Here is a 22,058-nt window from a genome sequence, read left to right as displayed (position 1 = left end):
AACAGATTTGCACACAACAGATGTAGTGTGAACAGGTATGTATGTGTGAGAACAGAACAGCAGGTATGTTTTCAGCCAATGTTCGAATACAATGATAAAAATATTAATTAATTTTAAACATGTGATATGCAAAATACCATTATTATTATTTACAGTGCCTCATCAATTTTCTGTATTACTTAGAGCAATAAATATGAATAATAATAGTCCTTAAAAACGAATGGTCCTAAAACATCATGGCTGCTTCAATAATGTCTTTATATGAGTCTTCTAAATATACTTTAACATAAAAATTCACACAATTTCATGATGGTACTTTAATGTTTGTGTTTGCCTGTAGATTAAATACTAGGAAATGATGACAAAGTGAGAGGTCTTAGCTTTGTTGAGTCTAATCTGTATTAATGGAGCACTCATGATATTCCGTCAGAAAAGTCGAAAATGTTGTGTTCAGAGTGAAAAGATGCCGTTTAAGTGTGTGAACTGGCTGAAAGCAGCTTTTCTTGTCAAACACGGCACATGAATGAACCAGGTAAAACAAAAAAGGTCATAGTGGAGGAGACAAGTGTGAGCCTTTCCGTTTGTTTCCCAACGAATATGGGTGTCCGAGTCTCTGCCTCCACAATAATTAGAAAGTAAGAGGAAAAAAAACTATAGTTGGAGAAGAAGGAGGAGGAGGAGAAGAGGAGAGGAGGGTGTCGGAAAAAAATGAAGTCAATTATACAACGCGCCGGCTCTCTTCCACAGCCTCCTCCTCTCATCTCCTCCACTACTATAGCTGGTGGCTCCACACTCGCCGCGGCGCTCCGGAGCCTTCAGCGGACACCGGCTACTGTCCGTCGGCATGTCGGCCGGTGGCTCTGAGGGGACGGCGGACCAGAGGACAGTGGGTAGGTGCACTTTATATTATAAACCCTTATATTATACACAATAATGTGTTTTATTTAGTTTATTTCTAATATTTTTCAACTTCACGGGTGTTTTCCTTCTGCAAAAAGCAGAGATAACAGTAATAATAGTTGCAACTTAAATACGCGCCGGTCACCCGCACACAAACACTCAATTGTAAAAAAAAAAACAACACACTTTAATGCTAATTTGTTTGTTTATTCAACTTTAAAGTGACATTAAACTGGTGACAACGCACAGAGTTACTGTAGTAACAGTAGTAGCGGCTGTGACGGCACTACCCAGCCACATGAAGGTAGAAGTCAGTAGCCGGCTAAAGTACCGGTAACTTGCTAAGCTGTTGTCCCCATGTTACCCACCGGCTATCGGTGATGCGCCGTGTGCGCGCACATCCCCTATGGTGGTGGAATCCTCTCCATTCATCATTCTGTAATACGTGCTCGTGTCCGGCGGGACGCGCGCGGAGGGTTGCCCTGTTCCATAACAGTGTCGTGTGGACAGGGAGGGGGTGTCGTCACGTGAGGTAGGCAGTGTGTGTTTGTTTTCCTTTGCCGTCATAAAATATATCAAACCTGAACCATACAGTTCTTTCGCCGTGGACGAAGTGTTTCTCCATCATGTTTGTACATCCTTGAGGTGTCCTCGTGCAGCCTAGTTTGGCACGTGGTTCCATAAGGTTTGTCAGAGTGTCACGAGTACACTGTGGCTTTTCGGCTTCGTCCATAACTAGGTCAGTAGCTCAGTGGAGCAGCGCTACCTCCACCGTCCAGCAGAGGGCGTAGTGGTCCCAGAGCCAGGAGCTCCACAGTCATGTCAGCAGCACACTAACTACAAACTCCTGCAGCCGAGTTTTCTCTGAATGCTAAAACATATTTTCCACAAAATCTGGCAAATGTACTTTGCTCACAACTGCACCATTCTTTTTGCTAAATGAAAAACAGCATTCATTATTTTTGAAAGATATTTGATCCATTTTGTGCTCAGAGATTTGCAAAACTATAAGAATTGGGTATAGGAGTTTGGAACATGTTGATAAAGGAGCCTCACATTTTCAGAATGATGCATTTTCCATAATGTGCATAGTAGCAATTCTTTGTGTGCGTATAAAATGAATTTTATTTGGGCGATTGCTACTACTGTGCTTTTTATTGCAAAATCCGAAACTCACCTCTGTTTTCATAATACAACAACTCATCTTGAGAAGTATTAATGTTAGATAGTAAACTGATTCTTTACCTCCAGCACCACAATGTAAAACTAAATTAGTCTTATTCCCCTGGTTTCTTTTAAAATAAAGCCTCATCAATTTTACTCACCAAAAATTAATACACAGAGCTCACAGAGCTGCCTATATGCTTTAACAATCCTGCATTAGTTGATATATTGTATACATGTAACCCCTGCCTGAAAACATAATTTGCTTTGTAACGCAATATACAATGTATAATATTTGCAAAAATAGCAACTTTTGTAGAAAACTGTGCATATACACATAAACAATCGACAACATATGATGAATTATAACTGTTGGATTTAAGCTGCCCTCTCATTTACAATTATCCAGAAGCATGGCTGTGTTCCTAGAATCAAATATAAATATCTCATGTGGCTCAGATGTCACTAAAAAAAAAAGTCATGTCATACTGAGGTGTGAAGACACACGTCCTACTGATGTGTGGCCCAGTTATTCAAAGGTAACCCGTAGAGAGGGTTTTTCCAAAGAGAATAATCCCTATGCTCCAGTACTGTATGTACAGATATCACGTTTTAATAACCTTTATTTGTCACGGAGTGTGAGGGATGTTTCTGAACTTGCAGCCACGCAGACAGAAATGCAGCTCACTGAATGACACTGCTCCTGCCACAGGAGAAGCAAAGACAGAGCAAAACATGCAGAAATATGTTAAGAACAGCCGGAACAAAGAATAGTTTTCACCGTGGATCCATAAACACACTAAATTCTGTTTAAACGGACGGTGTCATGAAAGAGCAATAGAATATGAAATTGCTACTATATGTGTGTATGCTTTTAGAGTTTTCTAAATATATTTTAAACAGAGTTAATCTTTTAAAAAATTGTTATATGAATGTGTGTCGCACTGGTAGGTACTGCATCCGATTTTGTTGCTCAATGGCAATAAAGTATGTTTACTATTTTATCAGGGTTGATCAGTTAATTGTTTTTTAAAATGAAAGTGACAAAATTACACAATACAATTAGCAAATCTCAAAGACTGCATCATCATTCTGTTTTGTTTCTTTTGTAGTAATGCTCCATCTTGTTATAAATCTAACAGCAAATACTGAATGTGAGGCTTGACTTAATATAAATATATGTATTAATCAAATCTCAATGGCAGTATTAAATAAAAGATAAACTGTAATCTTAATATTTTACCAAATCATTCAGTCTTACAAATAGTACAAAAACACAGTATTAAAGCCTGAAGGTTGTGTTTTGCACAGTAGCCTGTGAGTGAACAGATGATCCAGGCTTTGATAAATAGTGCAAGGTCTGATGTGACAGAAAGAAAGTGAGTATTTCAGTAGTTTTAAGTGTAGTTTCTGTCAAAGTATTGATCAAATGAATGCAGACACAAACGCTGCTCTATGATTTTCTTGTTTTTTTAGTTTTTATTTAAAGATGGAATTGGGCTTTTGGAAAAGTAATCTGTAGGTGTATTGTGCTGGCCTTGTGAACAACCATCGTCCTTTAAAACATGAAGAATGAAAAGATGCACTAGAAACTTGCTAAAAAGATTAAATAATATGCAACCTATGGTTAAATAATAGTTAATAAATGAATGTGGCAAGAATAAAAACTATCAAATCAGAAATTCATCCTTGCTATGTTTCGGGTATATATTCCAAATGAGGTCACAGTTATTCAAGTGTTCTTAATTGCATGCCTTTTAAAAATAAGGGCTTGGCTAAAATGAAGTGCATGTAGGTCATCTCATGATGGCTTTCATTAGCTCACACTCGTTTGTTTCAGTAATATAGTACGTCATAAGCCGCCCCCGCTGGCTCGGCATCTCATCAGCATTCATGTCACAAGCGATGCCTGTGGCTCTTGTGTGCCTCACGGTGTTGACCATTTATCTGTTAGTGCATCTATTTGTTACAGAGTGTTTTTCAGCCTCTCGGCTGTCACAGGTGATCATTTCCTGGAACATATGGGAACGGTGTGACATTGAAATAAGCGTGCAGTGAAGAGCCGTTGTGGGTGAGATGGAGAGTCTGCACGTGCTCTCTCCCACGCTGCAATTATTATTGTCAGTGATGACCCACAAAACCTATCTAGGGAAGGAAATGATGTTGTCATTTCCTTCCTGTCATTAAAGATGCAGTATGAAACTTTTGGATTATTTTTTTTTTTTTGTTGTTGTTGATGATGTTATTTCTCTGCTTCTGTTTGGTCTTAGTGAACAGAAATGATATAGCAGACTTTTGGTTATATTTAAAAGTTACTCACTGCAGCTTTAAGTTCACTCCATTGATTTTGAAGTTAAAAAACTTCATGTGTTTGACTTTCAAATAATCCCCACAGCCGTCAGACTTGAACATCTGCACCGTGTAGAAAAGTGGAACAAAACACTGTTAAAACACTCACTATGTTTACATTATTCCTCACAGCCTGCTAGATGTCATACATCTGTATATTACATGTGTCTACTACTACACTGTGGGCTGCTGGTGAAGTGAATGGTGTGAAAAAAATAAAATAAAATCCTTAACCAAAGGAAAACAGGCAACGGATGCTATGCAGCAAAAAATAAACACAACAGCAGCCGTCAGTTGTCAATTAATTCAATAATTGATTAATAATCAAATAATCATTGCAGCCCTAAACAGGATTCAGGCGTGGTGCGGGCCACGGCGGTAACATTTGGTAACTCTACTCCTATTTTGTTTTTGTATTTTTTATTATTTATTATTTTGGCACCAGTGAAGTCAGAACCAGCAGACACACATGTGCATTCATTATTAAAAGTTTGCTTCTTCTTCCTCTTGTCATCGTTTCCAGCAGGTTGCACACTGAGGTACAACGCCACCCGTCACAGCATCGTCTGTTACTATTATACGAGTTAGTCATAGTCAACATTGACATTGAAAAGCACTTTTTGGCCCAAATGGATGTCACAGTTTTCTGATCCTCACAGAGAAAAGTAGGTCAGTGTTACAGCATTATATAAGTATTAGGTTAGATGATCGCCCAAACCCCCATTTACTCTCACGTGCCTTTCAAAGTGACAAACGGAGGATACAGCTGGAGGTTTGATGACGTATAATGGCTGCATGAGACAATGACTGCAACAGATGACCAGACTGAGCCCAGGCATGTGTGTGTGTGTGTGTGTGTGATTGTTGGTTTGGCAAGCGACTAAGCAGAAAAGAGAAGAATTTTTGCCGTCCTGCACGTCCTACAGACATTTTTTTTAAAAAAAGTTATGGGTCAACTTTTAAATGCCTCATGCCCTATTTTCCTGACCGAGTCTTTGGAAAATAACTCACTACCGCAAACATATTTTACTCCTCGACAGTTATACAGTATGTATTGTATTGTGGACAAAGCATTATGGCAAACACTAGTGGAATTGTTTTCAGGATGTCACAAAACTTTGCCAAAATGGCCCCAGTTTTAAAAATAAACGATATTTCATGGGTAAAAACGAACTATTGTGACAAGCAATTATGTGGACTTTTGTACAGAGTGAAGTCAATTACTAGGTATATGTAAATATTTCTGTTCTGGCAAAGAAAGGTCATGTCATGCAATTTTTTTGAGCAACTGAATATTTAATGACTTCAGTCTCATTTGAACTTTTAATTGTAGAATTGAAGTACTACTTCATTGAATGAATGTTAATATTTTAATTCTATAATTACTGAAAACGTAATTTTTTACTCTTTTCTTTCAATTCTTAAAGAGTATTCAGGTTTTGTTTTTTAATGATTGAAATTTACACATCAAATTTCCTGACACAACATTCAGATTTTTTAGATAATATTTTCCCAAATTCTAAATAAATAAAAAGAGTTCCTTTCCTCTGATCAAAACAGCATATATTCATATATTATTTTCATTATCAATCAGGGTTTATGATCCAATGGTAATCATTTAATATTAATAATTGATTGTTGCCATTATTTTGTCTTGTTTTGTATTCATTTGTAGTTGTTTAGATACAACTGTATTATTATAATTATTATGTCTTTTTTTCAGTTTTTTCATTACAGTGTCCTACTTATTAACGCAGCTCTGACAAATTACATCAAATTAATTAAGTTAAACTATTCAACAGATACATTGTTTTCATATAAATCAGGGTTTAAGCATTTATTTAATTGCAATAACAGATACTAATATATATGTACTCTAACACTGTATTTTTGTTAATGTCACAATTTTCAGTCATTAAACTGAACCAATTAAAATTTAAATGAAAAATTATCCATTTGGTCCGAGGCCTTTGCAGTCATATCACCTTCACTCCCCTCAAAGAACTCTTTTTATTGTCTGCCTTGTATTTGTAAACCAACCTGTCTGATAAGTTTATTTGTGGTGATTTATGAACAGTGCATCTGTCACGCTGGCAGATCTCAAGGCTGACATATTTATTTTGAGTCTCTCACGACTATGCAACGCTTCTTTTCATGTACCAGAGGAGCCGGGTCCGAGCCAGATGGGACTGTCACTGCCAGCTGTCGAGTTGCCAAGGAAACGAAAGGGAGACGTAGAGGAGAGATCAGATGCCCAGCTACAGTAAGAGGAGTGATGCAATTCTGCTTTATGTTGGAAAGACAAACTCGTTGTAAATTCCACTTTATATTCACCACAAACACAGCTCTATTACTATACATCCCTCCTTTTTACACTCACTCGGTGTCCATGCTCTCTTACAGGGAAGGCCTTGACTTCCAAATGGACGACGACCTCAGCAGGTACATGACAACTCATGTCTTTATTCACACACTGTGGTATTAGAAGATTCAGGCAAAAAGTTATTTCATTGCTTAAGTTCATACATTTATTTCTTTGCAGGTCTGAAGGAGAGGATCAGCAAGTCAAAATGAAATGCTTCAGGTGATTCTACTATTCAGTGTTTTTTTTTGTTTTTTAAATTTGAAATGAATGTCTTAGTCACACTAGATGTACTTATTTTTCACAGAAGGTACACAATCGTGCAAAAACAATTACAATAATTTCAAAAATAATATAGATTGTGATGTGAAGACGACATTGCTTTAAATATTTAACCTCATGTTTGTGAAATGATTCTAAACAAGTGTTTGTTGTTGTTTTGTCTATAAAAAGGTTTAAAAAGCACAATTAACTTGTTTCTTTAAAAAATACAAAATGTACATTTTAAGTGGCTTTTTCTTTGAATCACACCGTTTCAATGTGGTTGCCTTTGAAGTCACCTTCTTTATCATCTCTGCTAATACTTCAGTGGCAAACATCAGAGAGAGGAAGGAATTATTCAGTATTACTACTCAGCCATTGTGTTGTCTTTGGTTGTTTCAATAATGTGTGTTTTTTTCACTAATGGATCAAGACTATATTGATCCATGATTGCTGCGCATCCTGCTGCCAAACACACAAATTTGAAATAATTTGCACTATTGATTGATCTTAACCATTTTGTGCTTTTACACGTTGTCCACAGGGAGCCTCATCGCCAGATTGAGAAGCGGCGAAGGGATAAAATGAACACTCTCATTGACGAGCTGTCCACGATGATCCCTGCCTGTCAGCCCATGACTCGAAGACTTGACAAACTCACTGTGCTGCGAAAGGCTGTCCAACACTTGAAAACCCTCAAAGGTGATTCTGGTGATTCTGACTCAACCCAACTTGGTCTGTGGCTACTTGGTTCCTATCTCCTACATTTTTCAGCCGATTTCAACAATTCATATTCATATAATTTATGCCTCAAAACGTCTGGCTGGCGCACGACACTCATGGCTCAATCTCAGAACTTGTCTTTGCTGTGATTTCCAGCTGGGACGAGCAGCGCCTTCACAGACACCAGCTACAAGCCTTCCATTCTGTCTCACGATGATCTTGAGCACCTTCTGCTCAGCGTAGGTGCTAATGTAAACACCTCCAGTTTGAGTTGAACTCCTTGACTGTTAACATGTAAACATACTGTATCCTTTTGTCTTCCAGGCTGCAGACAGTTTCCTGTTAGTTGTGAGCTGTGAACGAGCGAAAATCCTGTTCCTCTCCGAGTCCGTCTCCAAGATCCTCAACTTAAGTCGGGTATGTAGCACTGACGCCGTGCTACATCACACACTGTTTTGAATGTAACCAGATTGTGAAGGAAAAAAATGCATGAAAGAAAGAAAGAAAGAAGTCCAATAATTGAAAAAAAACTGATCTAAAAGCATAGACTTCCTCCATCCCTTAAAACGTATTCACCCCCTAAATTATAATGGGTTTGTCTTTAACCCCTTCTCGGTGGTATTTGATAATTCTTCAGAAAGAAAGAAACGGACAGAATACAACCTTAGTCGAGAAAAAAATTAATTGAGCACATTTTTCAGCAGGGAAACCTGTATTGTGTTGGACGTCAGCTCACATGGTAAGATTAATGACTTTGGATCGTGTGTGGAGGCCTGATGTATGAGGCGAGGCATCTCCATAAATTTTGTGTTAAGTTTTGGTGCAATGTGAAAGACTATGAAACTTGAGCAAACAGTGGGGATGCTGAAAATAAATAAACAAAGACAATCAATCTAAACTAATTTATTACGATGGTGAGTGCCCCCCAGGTCACCTCTGAGCAAGATACCCAATCTCCATTGCTCATTTTTAATTGGGCACTCTAAAGTGTGAGTGCCTCTGTGTAAAAAAATCTCTGGCAGATCAAATGTGCGTATCATCAGCTATGGTGACCCCTAGAGAGAGGGAGCAGCTGAAAGAGAATAAATAAATGTGAGCTGTTGGTGTTCACAGTTGGAGCTGATCGGGCAGAGTCTGTTTGACTTCATTCACCACAAAGACATCAACAAGGTGAAGGAGCAGCTGTCGTCCTCTGACCTGCATCCTCGCCAACGCCTCATAGATGCAGCGAGTAAGTCTCATCACCTGTGGGTCATGTCTTCATGTGGGGGAGATCAGTGTTGGTGTCATGTCTACAAATGCCGCGTCTCTGTAGCCGGAGCTCAGGTGCAGACCGATGCCCCCATCAGGACCTCTCTGTCCACTGGGGCTCGACGTTCCTTCTTCTGTCGCATGAAGCACAGTCGGGTCGCTGGGAAGCACGAAGACAAACGCCCTCTGCCCACTACTTCCAAGAAGAAAGGTGAGCACATGCAGAGACTAACATGCAGCAGTTTTAAGAGCAGCATGCACCATAGTTCACCCACAGATTAGGATGGTTTATACAATGGTTTACAGCATGTTCACTGCTGTAAAAACTCAAAATGAACATTCTAATCTGATTCTGACTCTGAGCAAACACTTCCAAATGCTTATCTGTTTGACTCCTCTTAAAATACCAGATGGATGGGACTTTACTGCTGAGGGATTTACAAGCCTCTCTGCTGTTTTCCATTATTTTATTCTGAGGTGATTAAGTTCATAGGAACAGCCGAAATGTGTCAACTACATATACTATAGTTTAAGTTTCTGAGGGTGGAGCCTGTTTCTCTGTCTGGGCTTTTTGTGATCAAAATAACTTTGCACTTCTGTTTATTTAGCAGCTGCCTGAACTGTGAAGTCAATCATCTCCAGTACAACAGTGATTACTTCCTCACACAGGAACTTTATCATATTGTGGAGATTTCACAAAGCTGGATTTGTGAACATTGTCATGTTCAGACCTGGCAAACCTGTCTGCAGTTTGGTCCTAAAGGCTAAGCAGAAAAAAGGATTGTGAAAAAGGAGTGAGATATTTGAACGTGTTAATGAGGTCACTGTTCAGGCAGCTACAAAGTCAAATGTAAACAAATGTAGTGGAAGATGTCTTCCGGGCCTTGATTGCTTAAGAGCAAATAGACAGATAACGATCTGTGGAGGACAATGGATATGTTGCGTGTTAAAAAGGCGATGTGACCTCAGATTTGATGGAAACGCATAGACAAGGCAATAATGACAAGAAGTACTGTACTTTGTTTTCCCTAAAAAAAAACGAAATGAGTATATGCAGACTGCCTGATGGTAAGGTGAAGAAAAAAAAGAATTAGTCGTTTCTCAATGTGGGTCAGCTTTACCGAGCGATGCCCTTGTGGAAAGAATTCAGGGATTGATCTGGACTTTTTTTTCTAACTCGGAGACGTGCCACAATTTTGTCCTCCGCAGGAAGTAGGTCGGTGTTACATCATTATATAACCACGAAGAACCAAGATGCAGCAAACTCCTCTCACTGTACAAGCTTGGTGGTGGAAACAGGACGTATAGCAGCACTCAGTGGCAAACATCAGCAACTGCACCACAGCATGTTTACACTGCCTTCTCCCATAATACGCTGTCATGCTCTAATAAATAAATATTGAAATCAACAAATTTAAAATGGAATATAATAATAATTTCAAAAAGCCACAATTATTAACATTAAATTCAAACATAGGTAGGTTTCTACACAAAAAGTGTCCCCTTTGATAATTTTGTAGCATCACTCGATGTTACTACAGATGTATGAGTGCACATGGAGAATTGTATATTATTGAGACTTTTTATTATTTGTGTTATTCAAAACTACTTTTTGAAAATCAAACCATTGATTCATTTTGTGTCTTTACACATACTGTACATAGATGTATATTAGTGCTGCACGATCGACATAATCTGACATTTTATGGACCAAACAGTTAATCAAGAAAATAATCGTCAGATTAATTGATAATGAAAATAATCATGAGTTGCAAAATTCACTGGTTCGTTAACATGTGCAATCCTGTGTGTAATATGTAAGACTTTACAGTTAACACTCACACATTTTACAAAACAATATTTGTGTTTGTGCCCACAGACACCTACAGATACTGTACCCTACACTGCACTGGATACATGCGGAGCTGGCTGAGCAGCCAGATGGACTCCGAGGGCGACACGGAGAAGGAAACCTCAAACCTGACCTGTCTGGTGATGGTGTGCTGCCTCCACCCTCACGTACCCCATCACCCTTCCAAAGACCTCAAGGTCAACCCCACTGAGTTCATCACCCGCTGTGCGATCGACGGCAAGTTCACTTTTGTAGACCAACAGTGAGTTTCACAATTCCAACTACACGCATTTGTACCATATCTCCCTGTGTGATGAGGCATGGATTAGGTTATTAGTACATGACTCCGCTGAGAAAGTAATGGCCTAGGCAGGTTGTGCTGATTTGGGGCCTGAGCGCCGTACAGCGTGACTTTGGGCGGTGGAGATAATCTTTTTTGTCTTTGCCGTTGTTTCTCAGAAGGAGGTGTGCGTCTTGATGACATCACACGAAAGACTCGTCTCATTTTTGGGACGTAATGTCACACCACAAATATGGTGAATCATCCTACCAAATATCAAGTGTTAACATGTAGAGTGGCACATTATGATGCCTTTACCCCACTGTTAGTGTTCTCGAGCGGCACAAACCTGAGAGGCAGCCAGAGACGCGCAGAAAGCAAGAGGGACAAAACTCCATCTTAATTCTCTCTCTCCCTTCACAGAGCCACGACTGTTATTGGTTATCTGCCGCAGGAACTCCTGGGCACCTCGTGTTATGAGTACTTCCACCAGGACGACCTGCAGCACCTCTCAGAGAAACACAGGCAAGGTGATGGAGCAAAGTCTATACTGCTCGCAAATTTGATCCCATATCAGACACAAATGATAACTCAGAGGTGACATATGTTCAACAGCAACCATTAGTGTTTTGAACTGTAGATTTTCCATCTAAATCAGAATCTGAAATATGTTATTGGGTAGCATTTTTACAGCGGGCACAACTTCAGAACAACCTACTGAAATAAGAAAAGAAAAAAGCGAATACAGTGGAAAAAGTAAAAAAAAGATGAGTAAAGTAAACAGTTGCAGTGACAACAGGCATGTGCACTCATGAATTATAAAAACTAAAGAAAAAAGATGCTGCACTTAGCTGTCCCACCGTCTTTAACACAAGTCTACTGCAGAGAGTGGTACGGAGGCCTTTTTTTGGTTCCGTATCATTCAGTATTTGACAATTCTGCTCACTTTGCCTGTATCCCATGTGTCAAAATGCTACGAGCTGCATTACTGTGTGTGTGGCGGTGGGTGGTTGCTGTTTGTGGCTCGCAAATTAAATTCAATTATGAATGAACTGGGTTAGTACCACAGTACCACCAGTGTTGTTAGTAAAGCTTGTATTTCAATTTAATACTTTCCCATAATCTCTAATGACATATCATGGTCATTTTATGTCTTAATATTATGGATTTCTTATATATTATGTAAGCTTTAAAGGGTAACTATGGGGGGGGACAATGAGCCAAATCTTGTACTAGTGAAGCAAGAGTGAACTAAGAAAGCCAATGGCAAAAGTTATGTAATGGCAAATGCTAAGAAAAGTGCTTTTCTAAAGAACAGTAGGCCCATCTAATTTTTTCTAAATGGCCAAACAGCTCTATAACAGCATTTTTTAATTAGTTTTTTTAATAATCTCCCCCTGTGCTTTGTGATGACACCTCTGTCCAATCTCTTGACAGTTCTTCGATGCAAAGAGAAGATTGAGACACAGTGCTACAAGTTCAAAACAAAATATGGCTCCTATGTTTCACTCCAAAGTCAGTGGTTTAGTTTCACAAATCCGTGGACCAAAGAAGTTGAGTTTATTGTGTCTGCAAACAGGGTTATGTCGTAAGTATTGCCATCCATCACGGTGTGGTCAAGTCTTCCTCTTTCACAACACCTCAGGCACATTATTGTTAAATATGTATTGTTTTACATATATTTTTATAACTTCCAAAACCTTTTACCTTTTTGGAAAAATAACACATGTAATGCATTAAAGCAGCATATGTATTCCTTTGCACCAGCAGGGGGCCTGGTCACACAAAAGATGATGAGGAGGGAGGTGGTTCTAAAGCACTTCAGGGTAAGAAGGATTTACAGATGATATATTCACATACATACTCTTGTCCATGTATGAAAGTTTGATGGTAGTTTTTTTTCCTTCCACAGAAGTCACAAAGCAAATACCAATAATTCCTGGCCTTTCCAGTGGATCAGGGACAATGATCTACGCAGGCAGTATAGGGACCCAAATAGCAAATGAGCTCACAGACTCCTACAGGTGCCTTCTGTGTATATGTATAAATAAATCATCCTTAATGTTACACAATGGATCTTTTAAAATGATATGATATGAATATTTAGCTTTATAGGGGAAATATGCAGGCCTGGTTTTAGACTGCTTTGATTGGAGGAGCATTAGAAGATTTCTACTAGAGCATGTACTGTTTGTGTGTCTAGAACTACAGCCAGTGAACTGTGACTGTCTCTGTTCAGTGTCCCCAAACATGTTCAGTGAGGACTCAGGATGTCTTTTTCCTCAGGCAACTAATGCTGCTGCAATATGGGTCTCTCTCCACCAGAGGATGTAGCATGTTTGTTTGTCTCTTTTGTGTTTTTGCTCTCCCTAATTGGTTTCAGCAGTAAATATGACAATAAACACACACACACATGAGAATCAGTATACACAACCCTACAATGCTCTATTTGGGTCTGATCTTGTGCTTTGAAATTAAATAATCCTGATTCTGCAAAACACATACTCCGTATAGGAACTGAGAAAGCTTCTTTCTGCTTAAAATAACTTCTGGACCTTTGACACTTACACATTTTTCCAGGCACTATCACAGTGTTGCTCAGTGAGCAGTGATTTGCTGCTGCACTGCTGCAAGTGGATTAAGCAAACCTGAGTGTCATGTGATTGCAGGCTTCAGTAGATTCCCACCTCTGACCGAGACATTCTTAAATATTTAATTATCTATTTACAGGGCAAATCTTGTTTTCTTGAAATTTTTTTCTTTTCACAAATGTTATTTGATTTTTGGACCCAGACGTGTACATATACATAAAGGTAACACACTGTTTTGTTTGCTGCTGTGTGTTTTGACCAGAGTGAACTCGTCTCCATCAAGCGGAGCATCCAGTCCGTTTGGTCCAGTCCAGGAGAAATGTTCACTGGTTTCCCCTCAAACCAGCAGGAGTGTGAGTGACCAGAATTATTGCACATTTACTTTCGAGCAAATGCAACTCTGTTAGTTGCCATTTGTGTTTGACCTTGTGATAAGCGTATCACCCAACTAAAAGAATTTGCCAAGATAAAGTTCCCCAGTTAATGTTGCATATTACATTTTTATTTTTTTGTTGCAGTGGTATGTGGAAATGAGAGCTACACTGTACATTTACAAGTAATGATGACAAGGGGAGTTTTCAGTTATGCAGTTACATGACAATGACCTGACAATGCAATAATATAAAGAGGTAATGTTACATGTAATAAAACAAGACACTATTTTCATTGTAAAATCAAATTCAGCTTAGAATTATTTGTATTACTTGTAAATAATTAAACGTAAATATCTAAATTGCTTTCCCACTGCTACATGGGAACATGTCCTTATTCTGTAAACCTGCAGTGAGTGAGTGAGTGTGAAACAGAAGAGAGTCTTTATACAGTGTTGATTGGAGATGTAGAGCAGCTGAGTGAACCAGGTGAGCGGAGGAAGAGGCAGGGTGAATGGAAATGTTGGAGGTGACTGTGAATGAGGAGTGAATTAGCTTAAACTGGAGCGTACGATGCAGATTATGACAAATCTTGTAATATTGCTTTCTATGTAGACATAGTCATTGTCAACAATTTATTTACTTTGGGGCTGTATTGTGTTTTTTTATTAGGTATCCAGCAGAGACGACACAATGGGCAGTTTATCACAGTCTCAGTCGGACTCCAGGACAGCAATGGGAGCTAGCAGCGCAACATCTGAAAGTACAGGTACTGTCAGCATCCCATTATGTTTATTGTACGTATTTGTCAAGAAAAAAAAGAAACAGGAAACAGGGGACATAGTTTGAAAAAGGCCCTTTAAAATCAAAATTGTAATAAAATGATACATAGATAAATTCAATGTTGCATTATTCACACAAATCAGGCACATGAAATCAACTTGTGTCCCTGCACAGTTAAGTCGAGCTATGTTTGTAGCCCAGCAACTGCATTTAACTGGAATTACTGTCCTATCCCACTATGAAAGCACCAGTCAATGATCATATGAAGTGTGTCAGTTGACCTATTACGATACAGACCAAAACAACAAGCACCATCAGTGCCACCAATAATACCAATTCTTAAGCTGGCAGAACATTAATTTAGTCTCCTTCTCAGTCCAATAATACACGGGTCTGGCATTCAGTTATTTTACTTTCTGTAAATTATCTGGATGCGTTGGATCAACAGAAATTTGTGCCACACAGGTGAACCATCACAGTTATCAGACTTGGACAACATGGTGGTGCCAGGCCTGAGCAACTTCACCAACGATGAGGCAGCCATGGCGGTCATCATGAGCCTGCTGGAGACGGACGTAAACATGGGTCAGTCTGGAGCTTTTGAGGACTTACACTGGCCTTTCTAGAAGGCAAAAACACTGTCCACCACCATATGTGCTTTTTGTGCCATTTTCTTGCCCTTTGCCAAGAACCTGGCTCTTAACTCATTCACTGTTCACTGGTCTTAAAAAGGCTGGCTGCAGACACAAGATGGCAGACCTCAGACATGGAGGACCGCTCGGAGAGTTGTCTGATGTCACATAATACCCATGATGATTCTACTTTCAGCTGGTTTACGCCCTGAAAACAAGTTACTCAAAAATGTCAATAGTAGAAACACTGAAATGAAAAGAAGGAAAACATCAAAACTTGAGCACCTTCAACCAACTTGAACAAAATAATGAATATAAATAACCACTAACTCCTGACTCCATGTGATATATTTCCTCTGGCAAGTAGTTCTAGAGTCTTACTTCAAAAGCTCTAAAATAAAAAAAAAAATTATTAAGTGAAGTTTTTGCACTGATAATGCCACAAACTACAGCATTAATAGCTTCAGTGACTACATTTAGGAAATTTTATTGATAGAAATTGAGTCATTTACCCATGTCTTTGTTTGTATTTATAAAATACGTTATTGGCTGTTTGTAGCTTTAGAATAAGCTTTGTATATGTGCTTCAGGTCCTTGTTTTACAGAGGCTGCCGTTTTGCACTGTGCTGTTTCTACAGCAGCTTGAACGGATGCCTTTTTGGTATGCAGAGGCCACCGTAGTTCCCCGACACGTTAAGGAAAGGGAGGAGTTAGAGGTGTGTTACAATTGGCAGCGTTTGCATCACTTGTTGCGTCACTAATTCTTGCACACTTGAACAAGAAGAACAAGAAAAAAACCCATATGTAAACTTGTAAGGAATTGAAATCTGAGTGGATACAGACTTGGAAAAATAGTAATGTATTGTGCAGTATATGGGAGAAAAAACTAACATGACACACACTAACAAAGCAGAATACATCTGCTGTGAACCTCTTATGTGCTCCATGTTTTGAGATTTGCCCTTGTGTCTGCTGTGTTGGCCTCTTCACTGGACCTGGACCAGAGGCTGTAACACCTCGTACTTGAGGACGCCAGGTGGGAGTTTAAGTTGGTAGGAGATACTGTGATTAGCTTGTTAGTCATGCAGCTCTGGCCTGAAGGACAGAAGGACGTCACCGTGTCCTCAGAGTCCGTGGTGATTCCGGGTTGCATCTCCAACCGTGGGCAGTGCTGCTAAAGAAAGTCCTCAAACCTTTTTACTTTATTGACAGCTGTGGTACCAGGTGATAACTGATAAGTTTGTTCTGTTTATTTTCTGTACTTTTGAAAGATTCCAGATGGTAAGGAGTGTACAAAAAACTGCCAATGCTACTTTGAGTGAGCTGAAAACCCTTCTGTGGGTTTAAATTGAGTCAATGGAATAGTATTTCCACATTTCCTTGAATATTTAGTCCATTTGGAAGGTTTTAATTAAAGGTCTAGAGTGTAGAATAAAGGGGGGGGGGGGTTATTATGTAAAAGTGTACTGTGTTCTCTTAAATTATCACCTAAAAATGTACAACTGTTGTGTATTATTTAAAAAGAGCATGTTCCATGCTCTGCTATGTTTGTTTACAAACAGTGTTCAGTTGGTTGCATTATACAACTTTACCATTAGGTGGCACTACATCTTACGCACTGTTTCTTAAACACAGCTGCACAAACCACCAAGCTGCCTGTAATGTTTTAATGTCAACAAAAGATTCAAATAATGCAACTATACTTTACAAGCTTTTTTCATTTCGTCGGCCAAGCAGCTGTCAAACATACAGACTTCAAACACAATCATTGAAAAAAAAAAAAACTTGAATAAAAAAAATAATAATACTTGAATATTAAGCAGTTTTATTATAAAAAGTACAACTTTCTTTCTTTCTTTCTTTTTGGATTCATAAAATAAAAACAAACAGATAAACCAGACGAGCACCTGCCAGGTGAAATTTAACAGATCTTAATGTTAGTTTTCACACTGAAGAACAGAGCTCTATTACTGCCTGTGCACATATTTACTGAAACCTACTCAACACAGTTCTGTGAAGGACAACCACTGTCCACTTCACTCCTGGGAAAATGTAGACAGACTGTGGCTATGAGAACGTTCTCCAGTGTTAACAAGACACAAGCAAGTCTTTTTTTTATTTATTTATTTTGGAAGACATGTGTTTGTGTCTCCTTTACACTACTGTTGCCCTAAAAGTACTTGCCTTCCACTGCACAGAAGTTATCCATTGCAGTTAAGGAGCTAATTATGGAGCCATCTATTATTGAATAACCCATTACCGTAAAAGCTATTCTGAATGTAATCCGTGCAGAGGTAGTGCACAGAAATCAATTTTAACACAAGCGGTGCATTCACAAGTGAAGGTTGAGGGTCTGAGCAAATGGCCATGAATGATGTACAGTATATTATGAAGCTATTTATTTCCTCACAACCACACGTTTGATGCCAGCTTTCTGTTGTTGACAGGCTGATGAAAGCGGGTTCACCAAAAATAAAAAGCAAAAAAACATTTCATCACAGCACAAACTCCTGATATCAGCTGTGTGAGAGTGTGTGAGTGTGGATTTTAGTTGAAACCCAGTGACTGGCCTTCATGTGTAACCTCTGGTTTGTATCACTGATTCTCCTTATAGTTTGAGAAGCATCATGTGATTGATTGTGTTGCCTTGAACACATGCTGTCTCAGCACAGGGTTCGATTGTGAGTCAAGCCCTCTGTGCTTTCATTGACTTAGAAATAAAGTGTTGGTAATGGACATTATTTGCTGTTGCCATCAGTGCCACTTAACAGACACTGAAGTGTATTGAACATGCCCTGCTTAAGACAAAATGTCTGATATTTGTATGTGCAACCTGTTGATGTATCTGCTGTAACAAGGGATGGAGGTAGATTTTGAAAGTAAAAATTGTTGTTTTTATTCAGTAGTCCAATTTCTTTTGTCATATCAATGTAACTTTTTCACGAGATATGTGTGTGTATATGTGTGTGTATGTATGTATATATGTATATATATATATATATACATATATACATATATACACACACACACCTATACCATTTGCCTTATTTTTATAAACACTGAACCTATTTGGCTCGTTTTAGGTGGATATTGAAAGTGGAATCAACAGCAGAGAATTAGTAGATGATGAGGAGGAGATGAGAAACAAGTTGAAGAAGGCAATAATACGAGACTGCAAAAAAACAAATATCCCCTGGCTACATGATATATTTCCAGCATGGCTCGACTCTACTCAGTTTGGTATCGTTTTCTGTGACTAGAGTCCCTCCTCCACAAGCGATTGGAATCATTTAATTAGAACGATTAGTTCAGTACTTCCCTCACAGCTCGCACGGAACCTCACAAAAAAACCTGGTGTCAAAAACAGCACCAGGTACCAGATACTATCCCTAATGGAAAAGCAAAAGTGACGAGGAGATTAGACTCGAGTCGAACTAGAACTGTATATTAGAAAAGCACAAAAAGGACTTTAAATTAGAATAAAGTATTAAAACTGAAATAAAACTCATTAGAAAAAATATTTTTTCTCTAAATTAAAACATAGTAGTGTAAATGTAGCCTGATTCTCACTTCATAATAACAGTATCACATTTTCCTCGCACAAGTCCACGATCTCAATCACTTGGACAGAAAAATAAATGTATATTACAGTTTTACAAACGGCACTAATTAATTTATTTATATTAGCTAAGTTTGATTGTTTCCCTATTTTAATGCGTCGTCACTGCTCCATCATGGCTGACCCTGGACATTGCAAGGTTATGAGAGGTGTATTTTAGTCTCAATGTGAAGAAGGTCAGCAGCAAATCCTGAGACACTTGTGAGTCTAAAAAGTCCCCCCAGGTTAATCAAAAGGTCAGATAAAGGAAGAGTCAAAGGTCATTGAAAATTCAAGCGTGTATTATTTACTGGATTAACTCGCAGTGATTAAATATACGATCAGTAAGTATGTTTGTATAAGTTTCCTTTTTAAAATGTATTTTAAATGTTACAGTCGTTCGTCGCTTAATTACAAGACTGACAATCAAAAGCTATTTATTTATTTTTAACCAACTCTTGGGCTCCACCTGCAGTACCTTCAAAAGCCCAACAGGGGGATGAGCCCCGCGACAATTCCTTCAAAACATGATGGTTTATTTTAGTATTAGTCACAACTCCTGCCTCCTCAGGTGGAGCTAACAACGAACAGGCAGGTCCACCATTTTTGATTCTCTGTGATCTATGATGTAGAACTAGAAATACACGCACGCTCCACTTTTCACATGCATTCACTGAGGTGTTAACAGACGTGATTTTAGGTCACGTTGTTTGTCACAAGATTCCTGTCCTTCCCATTCTGATGCCCGGTTATAATCATGCCTGAATACATGGCGTTACAAATAGTCAAACAGGTTTACCTACTTAAGTGGCCGGTGAGTGTGTGACTCAGCACAATTTTCTCGCCTTGGAGAAATAGAACATGGGACCGATGAATACGCCAAACCTGGGGAATAAACTGGATAATTCAAATATGTTACAGAAGTTCAAAGAAGATGGAGTTAAATTGGAGGAAAAGTATATTTCAAAGGGAATTATCACCAGGACTGGGAGGTAAGAAATGACTGCAGGCACAACCACAACCAGTACATTATACACGGCCTGTCTCTTCAGTGCTGACTCAGGGCCTCGGTTTGCATGTGTGGTGTGGGCAGGGCTCTTCTGCATCAGCGACCAGATCATTCTCCCAAGGCAGGCGAGCATTACGATGAAGAGGCAGGCGATGATGATGGGGACAGATGTCAAGATGATGCCAACATCTGTCAGTATACCTGAAAAGACAAAATTGCAACATCAAAATACCCTCCTTTATATTTTGTCCAGTATTTGACCTTTTTTATTTACGTAGATTTGAACTGCTTCGTAGCACACTAACTGTACCTTTGTGATGCATCAACACAGTGCAAAACTCTTACTTGTGCCCAGAATGAAGAGCAAGGTGACTCCCCACACCACAAGACTCACAGCCATCCGGTACTCCCACTTCCTCACTCTCATGTACAGCACCGGTTTCACCACCGCCAGGTATCGCTCCACACACATGCAGGTCAACAGCAGGGGGCAGCCAATCGTGTTGAACATGCTGCAGCTGTCTGTTACCTTATCCAGTAGATATGTATTGTTGGGTGTGAGTGTGACTGAAAAATAAATAGACATGAAGTGGGTTAGCTTTGCTGTGGGATTATGTAAGATGCAAATCATTAGCCTGAGTCACTGTATATTATAAAGATGCTTTCCCATGATACATTTCCAGCACGGCTCGACTCTACTCAGTTTGGTATCGTTTTCCGTGACTAGAGTCCCTCCTCACTTCATAATAACAGTTTCACATTTTCAAGTCCACGATCTCAATCACTTGGACAGAAAAAAAAATGCATATTACAATTTTACAAACGGCAGTAATTAGACATTTCAAAACTAGCAGTAATCTCTCACTGTTTCTCCCTCATGTGTATGTCCGTCTATTCTTTTATTCTAACCTCAAGTAAGTGTCTATGAGCGTTTGTACTTGGTTCAGTGGTCAACTATGGTGTGCTAATAATCCTCACCAGTTTCATTTCCTTGCAATTCCGGCGGTATAAAGAATCGCGCGGGCACTGTGCATATAAACATGAGATTCATCGCTACAAGATTCAAACCCAGGACCTGAAAGACAAAGGCACTGGTTTAAAAAAAAAGTTGAGGGGTTAGGGAGTGAGTTATGTTTTGTATCAGAACAGCATGCATCCTTGTAATATGTATCGTAACAGTTTGATGATGTTTTCAACATCTTTACTAAAGCAAACCTCGCAGATTATGATTATGAACGACTGCATTTGAGAAACAAAATCTGATTGACCTGCAGTCTGAGCCTTAGACCCAAATCAGATCTGGCGTTTAAATGCATCCTGGAAACATATGGGCAGATCTGGCAACCCAAGCCCTTCATTCAAATACACACTAATGTCGTGTTTATGTATGTGTGTATTGTAGTGTCTTGGAACAACCTCCAAATGGGATTCTGTGACGCTTTCAGGACACACAGCACAGAAGTGTTCCAACCTGTACTTGACTTGGTGCGACTTGGATTTAATTGTGTCAATTCCGTAGTAACAACATGCAGTTAACCAGTAGGTTAGCTTCTGTTAGAACAGAACATTGTACTGACCATTGAGGCAGATATGGATTTCCTTTCCTTTAGAAACAGCAACAGCAAGGCGGTATTGGACACCAATCCTGTTATCAGGAAGAATATGTCTAAGGTGAACCAGGCATAGGGCCAACCCAATTTGTAACAGTGAACCACTAAAATTCTAAAATTTGTCATCTGTCCGATGATGATCTCTGAAAGTCTCAGGAGGTGAGGCTGGTGTGCTGGAAATTAAAACAAATCCTGCAGAGGAAAAAAAGTTCTTTGTCATATTTGTCATTTATAGCCTTTTGTAACATTGGAAAATGTGATGCAGATTATGTGTCATCAACACTGTGGGGAATCCCTGCGGATTGAACAGGGCTCTCCCTAA

At 39.1% G+C, this 22,058-nt stretch overlaps 1 protein-coding gene and 1 pseudogene across 1 annotated transcript; one reads left to right on the top strand and one right to left on the bottom strand.

Annotated features, from left to right (window-relative positions):
* Positions 1-405: 405 nt before the first annotated feature.
* Positions 406-17,018, top strand: LOC122766855 (annotated as a pseudogene).
* Positions 17,019-18,548: 1,530 nt separating this feature from the next.
* On the bottom strand, positions 18,549-21,808 carry LOC122766902 (G-protein coupled receptor 15-like). Its single transcript, XM_044022137.1, has 4 exons — positions 21,704-21,808; positions 21,105-21,201; positions 20,472-20,693; positions 18,549-20,327 (listed from the first exon to the last, which is right to left on the bottom strand). Exons 1-4 carry the CDS (start codon positions 21,704-21,706, stop codon positions 19,945-19,947), a joined length of 705 nt encoding a protein of 234 aa, XP_043878072.1. The 5' UTR covers positions 21,707-21,808; the 3' UTR covers positions 18,549-19,944.
* Between the last annotated feature and the right edge of the window lie 250 nt (positions 21,809-22,058).

The sequence above is a fragment of the Solea senegalensis genome, linkage group LG3 (assembly GCF_019176455.1).
Source record: "Solea senegalensis isolate Sse05_10M linkage group LG3, IFAPA_SoseM_1, whole genome shotgun sequence".
In the NCBI taxonomy this organism is placed as follows: domain Eukaryota; kingdom Metazoa; phylum Chordata; class Actinopteri; order Pleuronectiformes; family Soleidae; genus Solea; species Solea senegalensis.
This window is presented reverse-complemented; position numbering and strand designations above follow the sequence as displayed.